The sequence below is a fragment of the Crinia signifera genome, chromosome 4, assembly GCF_055691185.1.
Source record: "Crinia signifera chromosome 4, ASM5569118v1, whole genome shotgun sequence".
Lineage (NCBI taxonomy): Eukaryota > Metazoa > Chordata > Amphibia > Anura > Myobatrachidae > Crinia > Crinia signifera.
This window is the reverse complement of record NC_139220.1, coordinates 210,886,400-210,900,853: the sequence shown is the minus strand read 5'-3', so window position 1 is coordinate 210,900,853 and position 14,454 is coordinate 210,886,400. Positions and strand designations below refer to the sequence as shown.

At 40.4% G+C, this 14,454-nt stretch overlaps 1 protein-coding gene across 1 annotated transcript in view; it reads left to right on the top strand.

Moving 5' to 3' along the window:
- OAZ2 (ornithine decarboxylase antizyme 2) overlaps nucleotides 1-13,921 on the top strand; it is a 31,861-nt gene extending 17,940 nt beyond the window's left edge. The window contains 3 exon segments of the mRNA XM_083180188.1: nucleotides 8,911-9,086; nucleotides 10,171-10,256; nucleotides 13,484-13,921. Of these exon segments, the coding sequence (XP_083036314.1) occupies nucleotides 8,911-9,086; nucleotides 10,171-10,256; nucleotides 13,484-13,614 (393 nt within the window). The 3' untranslated portion in view covers nucleotides 13,615-13,921.
- Nucleotides 13,922-14,454: the final 533 nt, after the last annotated feature.

Here is a 14,454-nt window from a genome sequence, read left to right as displayed (position 1 = left end):
GATGTAGAGAGCTTTCTCTAAACAAGTGGTTCCAAACCTTGGCTCTCAAGTACCCCACAGTTCACATTTTCCAGGTCACTGGAAGGTACACCCATTATTTTCAGGATCAAAAGATCCACAGGTGGAGCTTATTATTTCACTTATGATTTTATGTGGGGACCTGGTGAACGGTTGGAGGTACTTGAGGACCTAGATTGGGAACCACTTCTCTAAAGAGTAAAATAAGGCACTTAAATGCAGCAATGTCCAATTAACATTAATTATTCCTCAGTGATGATGCCAAGCCTGTTCAGCACCACTTGGGTTATTGGCACACATGATCGAGACAACTCCAGTCTATGTGAGTGAATATTTCTAGATGTGTCCTCATACACAGCAGGTGCCACAAGTGACCCACCATGTCCCATGCGATTCGTTGCTTGAGCCAAGCCTCTTTGTCATCTGAATCTGTGTCACTTGTTGAGACTGCACCGACTAATCTGATATGTAAATCTGTGTGTGAGATAGAATCTGTATACAAAGCATGGCAAAAGCTGTATCCGCTGCATGGTAGCATTACATATACAGTCTTGAACACAGATGTACAAGTGACGTGTCAAATTATCCAGTGCAGTCTTATGAGGTGGTTTTGTTACATCGTGCTGAGACTAACATGCAGTTTGTTAGAAATAAATGCCCGTGCAAGCAAAGTCTCATGCGATCTGGCACACCAAGGTGGGCTGTTTGGTACAACTGCAACAAAAGGATATGAGGACACATCTGTTTATCAACTACTACTGGTTTTGCTATAATCATGCATTGGTCCTATACACGCAACTGAAATGAAGTCATATGTACAGCACTGTACATGTGCATGGGCTAGTGCTTATGGATCTTGTGAACATTTGCAGCAGTTTGGATGACTGTATTGTTAAATTCAGCTTTAAAGTAGAATAATGAATCTATTGGAAACCATTATTGGGCTGTTTGTCTTCTATTTAAAGGGAGTTAATATATTTCATGCTTTTCCCAACAAAATTGTGTGATACAACTGTTTGCTGGAAAGTGTTTGTGTTTCCAGAATTCTGCTTCAACGTGCATTGAATGGTCGAGTACTTTTTGTGATGGCAAAAATTATACTAATGTAAAGTAAATCAGTATTCATATTTTTAATCTACTGTTAAGACTTTTTCTTTTTTTAAACCTGTTTTGTAATCAAATGCTGCTTTAATGATGTAACACTGTATTAATCTTCACTTAAACCAGTTTTAGTGAATTAAGTTTCCATGCCTTAAATTAAAATTGTATAATCTGTAATCAGTACTTATTATTATTATTATTATTGTAATGCTACTTATGTGATTATTTAAAGTCCATATTATTTCCATGATTTGTAATGCTACGTGCTGTACACCTTCTGCTGTGTATGCAATTCTTGCATAATTGCTGATGGGTGAATTCTACTGTGGCGCTTGCTCCTATGGGAGGCCAGATATTGGCTTTATATTCTCAGCATATAGGTCAGTTGTTTGCTTCTCTCTATGCAGGCACTGGCTGCAGACAGTGTAGAAACACTAGAGAGCTCGATTACAGATACAAAGAATGTGTGTCGGCAAGCTCGTCCTGATCCTCCCAATATATATGCTAAATTCTCAGTTCAGGTGGTAGCATTGCTGGAGATAGCTACTCCCTTTCAGTTGGCAGTCACTCTGTTGCCTACTATAGACTGTAAACCGTGGTTTTAATAGAGAAATGGCTATTACTACTCAAAGTGAGAATCTAGTTGAATTGAATTTACTTAGAAAGCTACAAAATGGTGGATGTTCTATTATTTGAAACCACTGTTTGGTGGAAGCTTCACAGTTTCATGTGCAAGTGTAAAATAGTTTTTAATTTACACTTTATACCTTGTATCTAATAGCTGTGTATTCTCTACCCCCTAAATCAGGGATGGGGAACCTTCGGCCCTCCAGCTGTTTGTTGAACTGCACATCCCAGCATGGCCTGCTACAGTTTTGTTATTTGGCCATACTAAAACTGTTGCACGGCATGCTGGGATGTGTAGTTCAACGACAGCTGGGGTTGGGTACACACTTAGCAATCCTCAGCACTGGCAATATTGGCAACTATATTGGCATTGCCGCGACCAAACAACATAGTGCATACACGCTGACCGATCTTATCACGGCTGAATCTCAGCAATCCATGGCCGTTTACACGGACATGCCCCCTTTTCGACGATCACCAGGCAGGACATTAAATCCCACCTGGCGATATGCTGTTGTGCAAAACGGAAACGGGGAAGTGTCACGGCTGTTGGGACGGATCGACAGCTGTGACCTGGGATTGAATACCAACCTATTGTCTTTTAATGATAAACTTGCAAAAATGGTAATCCTTTTCTAAAGAAAACAGGGAATCTGTGAAAACTATACAGTTTGTTAAAGAGCCCCAGATACCTATTGAATACTCATGTAAACTCCCCATGTTTGGCTTCTGTAGAATGTCACAGTGCTGCCATTACAGAATAGAACCGTGGCTAACCGTGTATAAATACCATACCAGCTCCTGGTCCTAGGTGATTTCCAGCTCGATACTATAAAATGTTTAGTTTTTTTGGACCTAACAACTCCAACTGTTTCACTGATCTTGTCACAATCCTTTGGTCCAGCCATCACCACATCCAGGATGTGGTTATACTTAAATAACATAAAGACCTAACACTAGAAAATACAGGGCACACATTACCACAGCACACTGCAATAGGTCAGCAGAAGAGACCTGCATCCTACATAATAATTAATTGCAGATCTATATAGTAAGCCATCCAGCTTATGGAGCTATTATTGTGTAGTGTAAAGGCCCCCATACATTAGGCCGACTTGTCCTAAGGACAAGTCGGACCTAATCTACTGACACCTCCCGGGGGGGGGGGGTGCCGGGCAGCAGCGGGCGCACATAGAAAAAAGGCACAGAAATGAATGGCCAGCCAGTGATTGGCTGAGAGCTCTCTGACAGAGCACTTAGCAATAGGCGTAGAACTACATTTTACTCTTTCCTCAGAAATGGTTTTTAATTACATACAGAATAAATCGCATGAAATGTTACCCAAGTGGAATGTTTAATGGTAGCAACAGACTGCAGTGCTACAAGACAGAGAACACTTCTTCTCCAGGATAATCGGATGTGATTGAAAGAACTATCACTGCTGCATACATGGCAAATGATGGTAATTCAGCAGAAAGTGCCTCACAATGCAGACTCCTCTTGCTTGCACTAGTGATCCTTTCTGCATTCATTTGTGGGTGGTAACCTGCCTTTTTGTGGGTGTCCGGCCTCAATCCACATGTCTCTGATGCGGAGTTGTGAAAGGGTCACACTTGACCAGACTGGGAAAATCATTCAATGGTGAGTGAGTTGCATATGGATTTGTAGCTGGCCGATTATCGGCAATATTTGAAGACTTGCACAGAGTGGTTTTTCACTCTGTCTGGGTGGGGACTATTTGATCACAGGCCTCTGCAAATTCGCACAGCAGTGATCAGGTCTGAATTATGCCCTTTGTCACTCCCGCTCACTAGAGGAAAACAGCAGTTATCACTGCTATCTCCTCAACATCAAATGCCTACAGACCGTCAATCATTGACTGTTGCCGTAGTGGCATGCACTGAAGATCCAGTGGGACCTCAGTAAGGCTTATGGTCACAGCATGACCATGGCGGCCTTCAGAAATTATCAGAAGCAAATCAATGATGGCTTAAGAGGCAAACCTAAAGTCAATATCTGCATTCAATATTGAAGGCAAGATTAGAGTAAAGGACAATCCCGGCCACAGGAAAGTCATTCTACTGTAATGGTTTACTGGCAAAAAGATTTGGTCTTCCCCACATTATGGTGACAGGTTAAAATGCCGTGGTATAAAGATTATTTTATTGGCACAAGATTGAGTACTGTGGATGTGTCATTCCTATGGTGGCTTCAGGTTGATCATCAATGTATTAATTTTATCATCTTTTGCATGCTGAGAGAAATCAAGAATCTGAAATAAATAAGCCGTTCTTTCCTTTTGTCTAGGTCATCTGTGTTTCACAGTGGCTTGGCACTTTAGTTGCTTAAGTAAGAACTATGGCCTTGACTACTTCATCCAGATTTACTGATCCAAGAGCTTTTATATCTAATGGCCTGGAAATTGAAGGAGAACTGCTCAAAGACAAAGGGGTGTTTATCGGAGTTCATCATCCATACTCAAGCATTCAATAAAAAAGCTATTTAATGGTGTACTACAGAGTTTCCCTAGGATCATTTTAAGATATATTTGAAGATAAAGTGGTCCTTAGTACCAACCCTTCTTCCCTGCCAAAGGCCGTTTCCTCTATTTATGTCAATCATGATACTGTTCTTACGGGTGATCTTTTTACCTACTGCTGGAGAACGAAAAGGAGAGCAGCTGCTGCAATCACTAGATCTTGTGTGGGGCATCACCGTTATCTTGGGCTGAGACCACAATTGCTTTGCGATTTTGGACGAGATCTCTGAAATATCATTGTCTTTCCAATCAAGCAATTTCCAAATGGATAATCTCACAAGAAAAAGTAAAATGTCTCTAAAGTTCCAGAAATACTATAACTCCACATGTCCAATGTCTGAGCATCTCTGTCCACTATGGAACATCATGCATAGTGTTTGGCCTGTTTCATCTGTATTTTGCATTTCAGGAAGTATTATACAGTCAAAGCTCAAACTTCTACAACAGAAGCAATATTTGAGGACAGGTGTATCTGGACACCTCTTTATGGCGGTTTTGTTTTTCTTCTGTTGCCCTCTCTATTGTATTGGACTGTTACCATTCCTTTTATAATGTCTGCCATGGATTACTGAAGTAAAACATTAGTGGATTTATATTCCACTGATTTACTTTCTCTTCTAACTAATTCATAGCGGCCTATATTTCCCACCTAGATGATTTCTATACTAGATATTGGTGGTTCCCAAGCTTTTCTTTTTCACTACATCACAAAAATGTTTGTTTTTCAGAGATTAAGAAAACAAATATTCAATGAAGTAAACTGTGCTTACCCATCATGCTTTAGTTGTTATGTGGAGGTGTATAGGGTATTGCTTTTGCTCATCCACATGTGCATTCATCAATATGGGAAAATGTGCTGCAATGTAATACCATGCACTATACTGATTTTTTGCTGCCATTAAATAACCAGTGATTAGTAAATCTGTTATTGGAACAGCACTTATTGTACGTGAGTTGGCTATAACGTGTAGGAGGCAAAAAAAACCTTTCCTTTTGGCTGTAGCTTGTTTCCCTACAGCCGCAGAGATCAAGGTTGCCTAAGCCTGCTTTAAATTGCCTCACTGCAGGTCTAGAATTAAATATAGACCTTGTTGTTAATATAGCTTCTTCATTTGGAATATGACACAACACATAGAGATAAACACATCTCTGACATTACTTACAGACACCATTTTGTCCATGCACACTTTCTGATTCAGATTGTTTCAAAAATAGATGAAAAATAATTGTTGTGGTTTTTTTTTTTTAAAGCAGTAGTTTCCAGTGCGTTTTCTCAAGTTTACATAGTATTATAGAAAAGGTTTTGTTTTTTTAAATACAAAAAGTATATAAGCATGTTTAGTAAAGCAGACCACCAAAATAGTTCTTCCTATTAGCATATATTTTTAAGGCACCACACATTTTCACAGCACAGTTTATAGCAAAAAAATGGATAAAGTAAATATTTCATAGCTGGGATTTAGCTACATGGGTGAAATTTTATAAAATCGGAGATTCAGAAAGTGATATATTTGGTAAAAAAAAAAATATATATATATATATATATATATATATATATATATATATATATATATATATATATATATATATATATATATATATATATAATTTTAAAGAGGCAATCATTTACACTTCAAAATCAAACTGTTTTTGCAGCGTAAATGATTGCCTCTTTTAAAAAAAAAAAATGGGAGATTTCTTACCAATTCTCTCACTTTCTTAATTTCTCATCCTATTACAGGTCTACCCATATGTAAAAGGGGCAGAAGTGAGACTAGGGTGAGGGCCCTGCTTTCTGTAGCTTACATTGTGATAGGGTAGGTAGTCATCATTGTATGGGGTGGTCTAACGGAGGGAGCACTGGATCAGGTGAAAAATAAAAGTGGGAACTAATGAAACATTGAATGTTGGGGGGAGAATTTAACATAATGAGGGAGGGCATTCCATAAGGTGGTAAACTACTGCTGCTGCTGTTTATTAATGCATAGTTACGTTTTTACTATTGAGCCCTTGATAGCTAGATACATTACTCACTGTTGATGATCCATTCTCAGCACATGGTGATTCTGTTATTGGGTAATGTTTAGCCTTATGTCTTTTTTATATTTTATAATGCTATCCAGTATTGATTTCAAATGGTGAAATTACAATTATTTGTTTATAGTTAAGCATTTGTAATTGTAATGATTCCATAAAGGCATGGAAATTGCAGTGGCTTTGATCTAAGAAATGATTTTCCCTGAAGTCCATCACACAGGTGTGGGATGGGGTCTAGATCACACAGGTGATGGTGTTGTGGGATGGGGTCTAGATCACACAGGTGATGGTGTTGTGGGATGGGGTCTAGATCACACAGGTGATGGGGTCTAGATCACACAGGTGATGGTGTTGTGTGATGGGGTCTAGATCACACAGGTGATGGTGTTGTGGGATGGGGTCTAGATCACACAGGTGATGGTGTTGTGGGATGGGGTCTAGATCACACAGGTGATGGTGTTGTGGGATGGGGTCTAGATCACACAGGTGATGGTGTTGTGGGATGGGGTCTAGATCACACAGGTGATGGTGTTGTGGGATGGGGTCTATGCTCCATAAGTAAGTAGCCACCCCTGCCTTCTCTGTGGCCGACCGTATGGAGCAGGAGATGTGTGTAGCAACCAGATGCTACCTATAATTTTGTTGAATGCACATGATAAAGGTTACTTCAAAACTGATTGTTTGCCACACACGAGACCAGGATTGGGGAATCTTTTTTTTTCTTCCAAGGGCCATTTGGAAATGGATAAAATCCTTCGGGGGGCCTTATCAAAATTGGAAATTAATAAGTACCCTGATTCCCCCTGTCACAGGACAGCGAGGATACCCCCGAACAGGAAGGCTCGCGGTTAATGCAGGGAGCCCACTGCATTTAGCCGCAAGTTTCGCTGTTTTAGCAGGCACAAACGCCGTTTCCCCCTCATTCCGAAAATGGAGCGAAGAGGAAACTGCTTATGCAGGGGGTCAGTTGAATACTGACCCTGCGATCTGTGACAGCAGGCAGCCCTCGCTGTCACAGCTCGCCCACAGCATTGAATACTGCCTTTAGTATTGTTTAGCCTGTCTGACAGAAATGTGCAGAAAGTGGGTATTGCATCTACTTTTGAAGATCCTCTGTGTAGCCATATAGGGCAGATTGTTTAGCAGGCCAAATAAAATACCCCTGAGGGGGACACATTTTGGCTGTAAATCAGCCACATACATAGGAAAAGTCACTGGCACACTCAAGTTTCTTCCCTCAGGCTTCTTTTTTTCCTCCTGCGTTATTTTCCTCTTCAGTCATGTCCCAACTACCTGATAGGGCATATTATTTTACTGGTTAGTGGCCCTTCACAGCCTGTTGTGGATTATGAATACTGTGTCATTAAACCCATGTTCACAGGGGACTGGGTGTTATCCAAGTGTGTTCCTTGCTCTCCTTGTAGAACTCCCTGAAATTTGGGAGCCCCTCAGACATTCCATATATGGAATAAAATACATGGGTTATCTAAATTAAATACTCTTACATATTGAAATATGCATTTTCTAAACCAGGGATTCTCAAACTCTGTCCTCGGGACCCCACACAGGTCACGTTTTCCAGGTGCAGAGATGCATTCATTACCCATTGACACATTTTAAAAAGATCCACAGGCGGAGCTAATTATTTTGGTACTTGTGTATTATCACGGCGCCCGAATTTACTACGTACGCAAACGTAGTGAAATCACATTGCGTGCCATTATGGTATGGCATGCGATGCGATTTTAATGCTTATAATGGCATTTAATGTACTGTAGCACTAAATTACATATGTAATTTATTAATGCCGCCCGCCCCCCACAGTATCAACGTGATCCCAAAACGTGGCTAGTGCAGCGGTATGTGTCCGACCGACCTTTTCATACCCCCACTATCCACGTCGGTGTGGGGTTGATTTTATACAGCGTGGCGAGCCACTGAGCCCGAAGCGTGGCGAGCGGACGTGTATTATGTTACATGTATTGCGCGGGGCTCACTACGCTCCCCACACTATATAAAGTCAACTCCACGCCGGCGTGGATAGTGTGGGTATGAAAAGGTCGGTCAGACGGGTATTACCGCCCCTTGCGGGGCTCGCCACACTTCGGGATGAAGTGGATAGTGGGGGGGGGGGGGGGGGGGGCAAAATAAATGACATTATGTCATTTTACCATTAAATAGCATTATTCTAGGTTCCATCAGAACCGATATCGCATCGCATGCCATACAATAATGGCATGCGATTTATTATTTTTATCGCATCCTTTCTTTTTAATGGATTCACTGACACAGAGCAGTGAATTCATTACATGGGAAAATCGCATCGCTTGCCATACAATATGGCATGCGATGCGATTTTCACTACCCTGAATAGCCCTCTACACAAATGGAGTAGAGGGCGCCGTGATAATAGACAAGTACCATTATTTCACTTGTGATTCTGTGAGGAGACCTGGAAACCATGCACTGTGTGAGGTCATGAGAACTGAATTTGCAAACCTGTGCTCTAGACCACCTTGGATTTGTCATAATAGTTGTTAAAAGGTGTATGTAGTCATATTGTTTTCATCTGTTTTACCCCAATCTAGGACGAGAAGCTTACAGTTTCTCAGGATCTCCCGAGGAATGATGGGAAGCCCCACCTCGTCTACTTCCAGTATAAGGTCACCGAGGTGAAACAGTCCTCATGGAAGGCCATGCTGTCAAATCAGAGCCTCTTCGTGGAAATCCCAGAGGGCATCTTAGCAGATGGAAGCAAAGAGGGGTATGCAGCTAGTCATTGGCTAAATTATTATATTGCACACGCGATGTAGTCTTAATGTAAATTGGCACATGTAAGATTAAATACAGTTTTATTTTTATAATCATTGCTAATCCATTCGCTGCGGTAATTACCATAGCTAATTGGATACCAGTCTAATGCTGGCCACACATCAGACCAACTTTCATCCAACTAGTTGGTTGGATGGAATAAAAACCAGGTACTGGATAGTAGCAAATGTAATTTGTAATTAAGTCATTTGTTTCCCAACTTGAAAAATGTACAACAACTGTTACTCATAGAAACATAGAATTTGACGTCAGATAAGAACCATTGGCCCATCTAGTCTGCCCCTTTTTTTTTAAACATGTTACCTCAAACCATATATGATCCTTATTATTATTATTTATTTTTTTTAAGGATATCCATATGCCTATCCCAAGCATGTTTAAATTGTACTACTGTATTTGCCTCAACCACCTCTGGTGGGAGGCTATTCCACCTATCTACTACCCTTTCTGTGTAGTAAATCTTCCTCCCTCTAGTTTCAGTGCATGTCCTTGTGTTCTGTTGCTCCTCTTCCTGTGAGGAATGTCTCCCACCTGTACCTTGTTAAAACCCTTGATATATTTGTAAGTTTCTATCATGTCCCCCCTTTCCCTTCTCTGCTCCAAAGTATACATATTAAGGTCGTTTAGTCTTTCCTGGTAGGTTTTGTGATGTAGGCCATGCACCATTTTAGTTGCCCTACTTTGTACAGTCTCTAATGTATTTATATCCTTATTGGCATTTGCCCCCATACATTACCAGATTTTCAGTCCAACCAACCAACTAGTTGGATGGTTGGAGGAAAGTTGATCTGATGTGTGGCCAGCATTAGTCTGTTAATGTATGTACAAGATAGAAAAATAATAATGAAAAAGTAATTATAGCCATTAACACTTTTGTGGTTATGGGTGCACATGTGCGTGTAATACAGAGCGTTCTAAATGGCCATTAGCCAATTGCTCAGTCTTGGCCCTTTTTAATGTGTCTTGGATTCTGGAATAGTGTTTAAACACAGCTGAGGAATATTTGTCATCTGCAGGTTGCTGTCTTTACTTGAGTTTGCAGAAGAAAAGATGAAAGTGAGATATGTTTTTATCTGCTTCAGAAAGAGTCGGGAAGACAGAGGTATGTGCTGCAAACTTTCACTTTCTTTTATTGGAATATTGTAAAGTTCTTTGTTTTAACCTTTTTATTAACATTCATTCATTTATGCAAGCCAATAATCATTCACATCGGTCTCTCCTTCTGAGGTCCCTTTGTGGTCCAAATGATCACATACAGATATGTAGCTACCAGTATGTGATACACGGGCTACCACAGTAGCTGATCCTGGAATCAAGGCACGTGCATAGAGTAAACCTGCAGCAGGGCTGCTGAGAGGAAGGGAGGGGGGGTATATGGGTTGTCAGATCTCTGTAGGTGAATCTTCTCCCAGGTGAGTAATCCATTGATACATCCTGAATAAGTGAGAGTAGAGGTCTACCCTTCTCCAGCACCCGGACCTGCCAGAAGTATCTGATCTTGTGCATATACACAGAGCTAAGTGGAGTGAGGGTACTTTTTTTTTTTTTGTGTGTGTGTAATTGCGGCCTATGCCATATGAAGAGATCTGATTAATGCGCTCTGATAGTAATGGCTGGTGTTTCAACAAGCAGATCAATAAGAAACCATGCAGTCATACATGTCTATTTGTGTTCAACTCTGCTTTAGCCTATATGTTTAATTGGTGAAGTCCTTAAGGTAACTCTCCAATTTGGGAAAGTGATAGAGGAAGTACATATGTAAGAGGCCATAGGTTCTTGGATAGTTGTAGGAGTTCTTGCGTTTCTTTTTGTTTGTAGGCTCAAAAATATGGATTTTATTTTAAGCTTTAGTCAGAGATTTAGTTGGAAGTCTTCATTGTCCTTTCTCATGGTGCGAAATCTTCAGACACCTAAACATCATATTGGCAGCTAATTATTCATGAATGCAATAATACATTATTCAATATTTTAAGCGCTGTTCATTCTTTTTCAAATGCCTAATCATTTTCTACACCCAAAGTAAAATGGTCACGGATTTGTTTGTTTTTTAAGCTGTCCAAACTGCACAGTGCACACATTCTTTGATCATTCATAGGTCATCCCCTCTGGTACAAACAACTGGTTTATGTGATTCTCAACTTTTAGATTTGTGACCTGATAATTCCTGTGCTGCAGTAATATTGTATGTTATGCAATCCCTCTTAACATTTTGTGCTGCGTAATACTGGCCACCTACTCTACGATCCTGTTAATCTTATTGATGGTAAACATGGAAGGGAATGGATTACTTCAGTGATTAACTGAGTCTGTGATTTTGTGTACCCAGGCTTGTAGTGGTAAATTATCTATGCGATAGATAGATAGATAGATAGATAGATAGATAGATTAAATCAAATTTTAAATACAAATTAAATTCAGTTGTGCCAATTAAGGCTAAAATCCAATAGCATTTAATACACCCATATAGACACTAAGACATGACCTAACATGAATAAAACATCTGCAATGTAACAGAGGGAACTGGTAGTTTTAAGCCAGTCTATACGGTACCATATTAGCAAAGTCCCTATAAAGTGGGCTCTCCTTGGTGAAAGAATGGAGCTGAAGCCAACTTTATATTGTCCAGCAATTGGAAGTCAATGTTATTTGTTGTGCAATGTGTCCAACTAGCCCGTGGTAGGTTCTTTTGATGGGATAGCACTCCCTAGCTTATTTTGGACCTCCTTTCAGGTTTGGGGCACAAATTGCACAATACACAGTAGCAGCAAAAATCCCTGGGCCACCATATGAATAAGGAGCTTGGTTAACAGAACTCTATTTTTTCCGACTTTATGCATGTATTAATGGTAAGAATGGACTACAGACTGAGAACTGTGCACTGTAGATAAGAAAGGATGGTACTTGTTTCCTAGCATGGCGCCCATCGCATGGCATCGTGTACCTTATTTAGTGGTGTGCGATGCGATGCTTGTACAAATATCGCACAGCATCAGATGCCAGCAAATGGGATGCGATGAGATTTTTAATTGTACAAGCACCCATGCTATGAGATATGATGGGTGCTTACAATAAGATGTAACCCCCCCCCCCCCCAGTATCCACGCCATCCCGAAGCGTGGCGAGCCCTGCGGTACGCGTCCTCTGACCTTTTCATACCCCTACTATCCACGTCAGTGTGGAGTTGATTTTAGATAGTGTGGTGAGCGCACCGAGCCCGAAGCGTGGCAAGCACACAGGGAATACTTGTAAAGTAATCCGTGTCTGCTCGCCACGCTTCAGGCTCGTATTCCGCGTCCCCTCGTGGGGGGCTCGCTGTGCTTGCCACACTATCCAAAATCAACTCCATGCCGATGTAAATAGTGGGGGTATGAAAAGGTCGGAGGACGCGTACCGCTGCGCTCGCCACGCTTCGGGATGGGGTGGATACTGACTGGGGATTACATCTCATTGTAAGTACCCATCACATCTCATGGCATGGGTGCTTGTGCATCGCATGCAGCAATATTCCAGGGGGATGCGATGCGATTTTTAGGAGCCCATACGATGGAAATCGTGGGCGCCGTTCTAGGAAACCAGTACCGAAAGGACATATTAGGTTTCTCTTAAATTAGGAAATCAAAAATGTTGCCTATTTTAAATCATTATAGTTAAAAGAAGACCATCCAAATGTATTTTGTAATTTTTTATTTTTTTTTTATATATTTTTCCATGGTTTGCTGCCCAAAATTGACTAGATCTAAGTATACCTCGGTAATCTGCCAATCCCTTTGCATACGATGACCTGGATATGGGCATTGCAAATAATTGACACTGCCTTTATAAATAACCACAGGATTGGTGGCTTACCTCTGACTAAATCTCACGTGTAATTTGACACAAGACACATAAGCTTGGTTTATCTGGTCATTTAGGGGTCAATAGCTTGGTCATCATCACTGATGACCAAGGAGCACTTTAAGATGCTGTGAATCTGAGCCTTCGTGTCATTTGGTATCACCAATTACGTTCTTTTTCTTACATGTAAATAACACTAGTGTAAAATGGAAGCACATGTTCATGCAATATAAAATAGAGAAAAATGTTTTTAACAACAAATGCTTGGAAGAACATAGAGCGCATTGGTGATGGAGTTTAAAGCATCAATCATTTTGTTGTTGCTAAAAGCAACACCAGGCTATGAAACTTGGCCATAGCCATCTTCAACTACTAGCAGTTCATTCACTACCATTTGTTTGTATAGATATTTGCATGGCAAGGGTTATGATTATAGTGCTTTGAATAGAATTTGAATTTGTTTCTTATGATTCTCTGTTCCTCCTCTTGCCATAGGTCCACTTCTCAAGACGTTCAGCTTCCTGGGCTTTGAGATTGTGCGTCCTGGGCACCCCTGTGTACCAGCGCGTCCCGAAGTTCTCTTCATGGTGTATACACTTGACCAGAGCTCTTCAGATGAGGAATGACAGGACGTGTAGTTCCTTTTATAGCTTTTTTTTTTTCTTATTTTTGTTTGTGTGTGTCAGAGTAGCTGTTGGAAATTCTCGCACTTTTTCCTGGGCATGGGAGGACAAGCACGCATGATCATGCGATGGACTGATATTTTTGGCCTTTCTTTCAGTTTTATGAATCTGATTTTGTTTTTTTGTTTTTGACTATCTCTGCAATTTTGTGCAAAAGCAGCAACTTTAAGCACTTGCAGTCTGTGATCACAACCATATATTCAGAATGTAGTTGAAGCTGCGTAAGAGAAAATAGTTATCATAAATGCCACACTGTTGTTGTGTCACTTCTTTCTTTGTATGTACGTTACTGAAAAGAGGAAAATACTCAGACGTGAGCGCAATGAAACCAAAAAGTGAATATACAGCTGTAATAATCAAACAATGGGGTTACGAGCAACGATTGTGCACGGTATAAGCGCTCTTAAAGGTGCCATATATAACCAGTGATTCTGACACAAAATTAATACAAATCATACAGTTCATATACAGTGGGATTGCAATAGCCAAAATGTCCACAGGGGAATATGTAGAACCTATGTAATGCTGTTTATTGTTTCCATATCAGAAGTACAACTTTATATTAAAATCCTTCTTTCTAAAAATGTTTTTTTGTTGTTGTTTTTTTTTTTTTCATTTGATGTCTTCCCACATATATTGTTGATAAAACGCTAGTGAGGTGGGAGATGTCCATTTCAGATTTCACCTAAAGAACACTTTTCTGCTACATATTCCCATGGGGACATTTTTTCTGATATTGCAATATCACTGCATATGTACTGTATGGTGCTAATTAATTTTGTG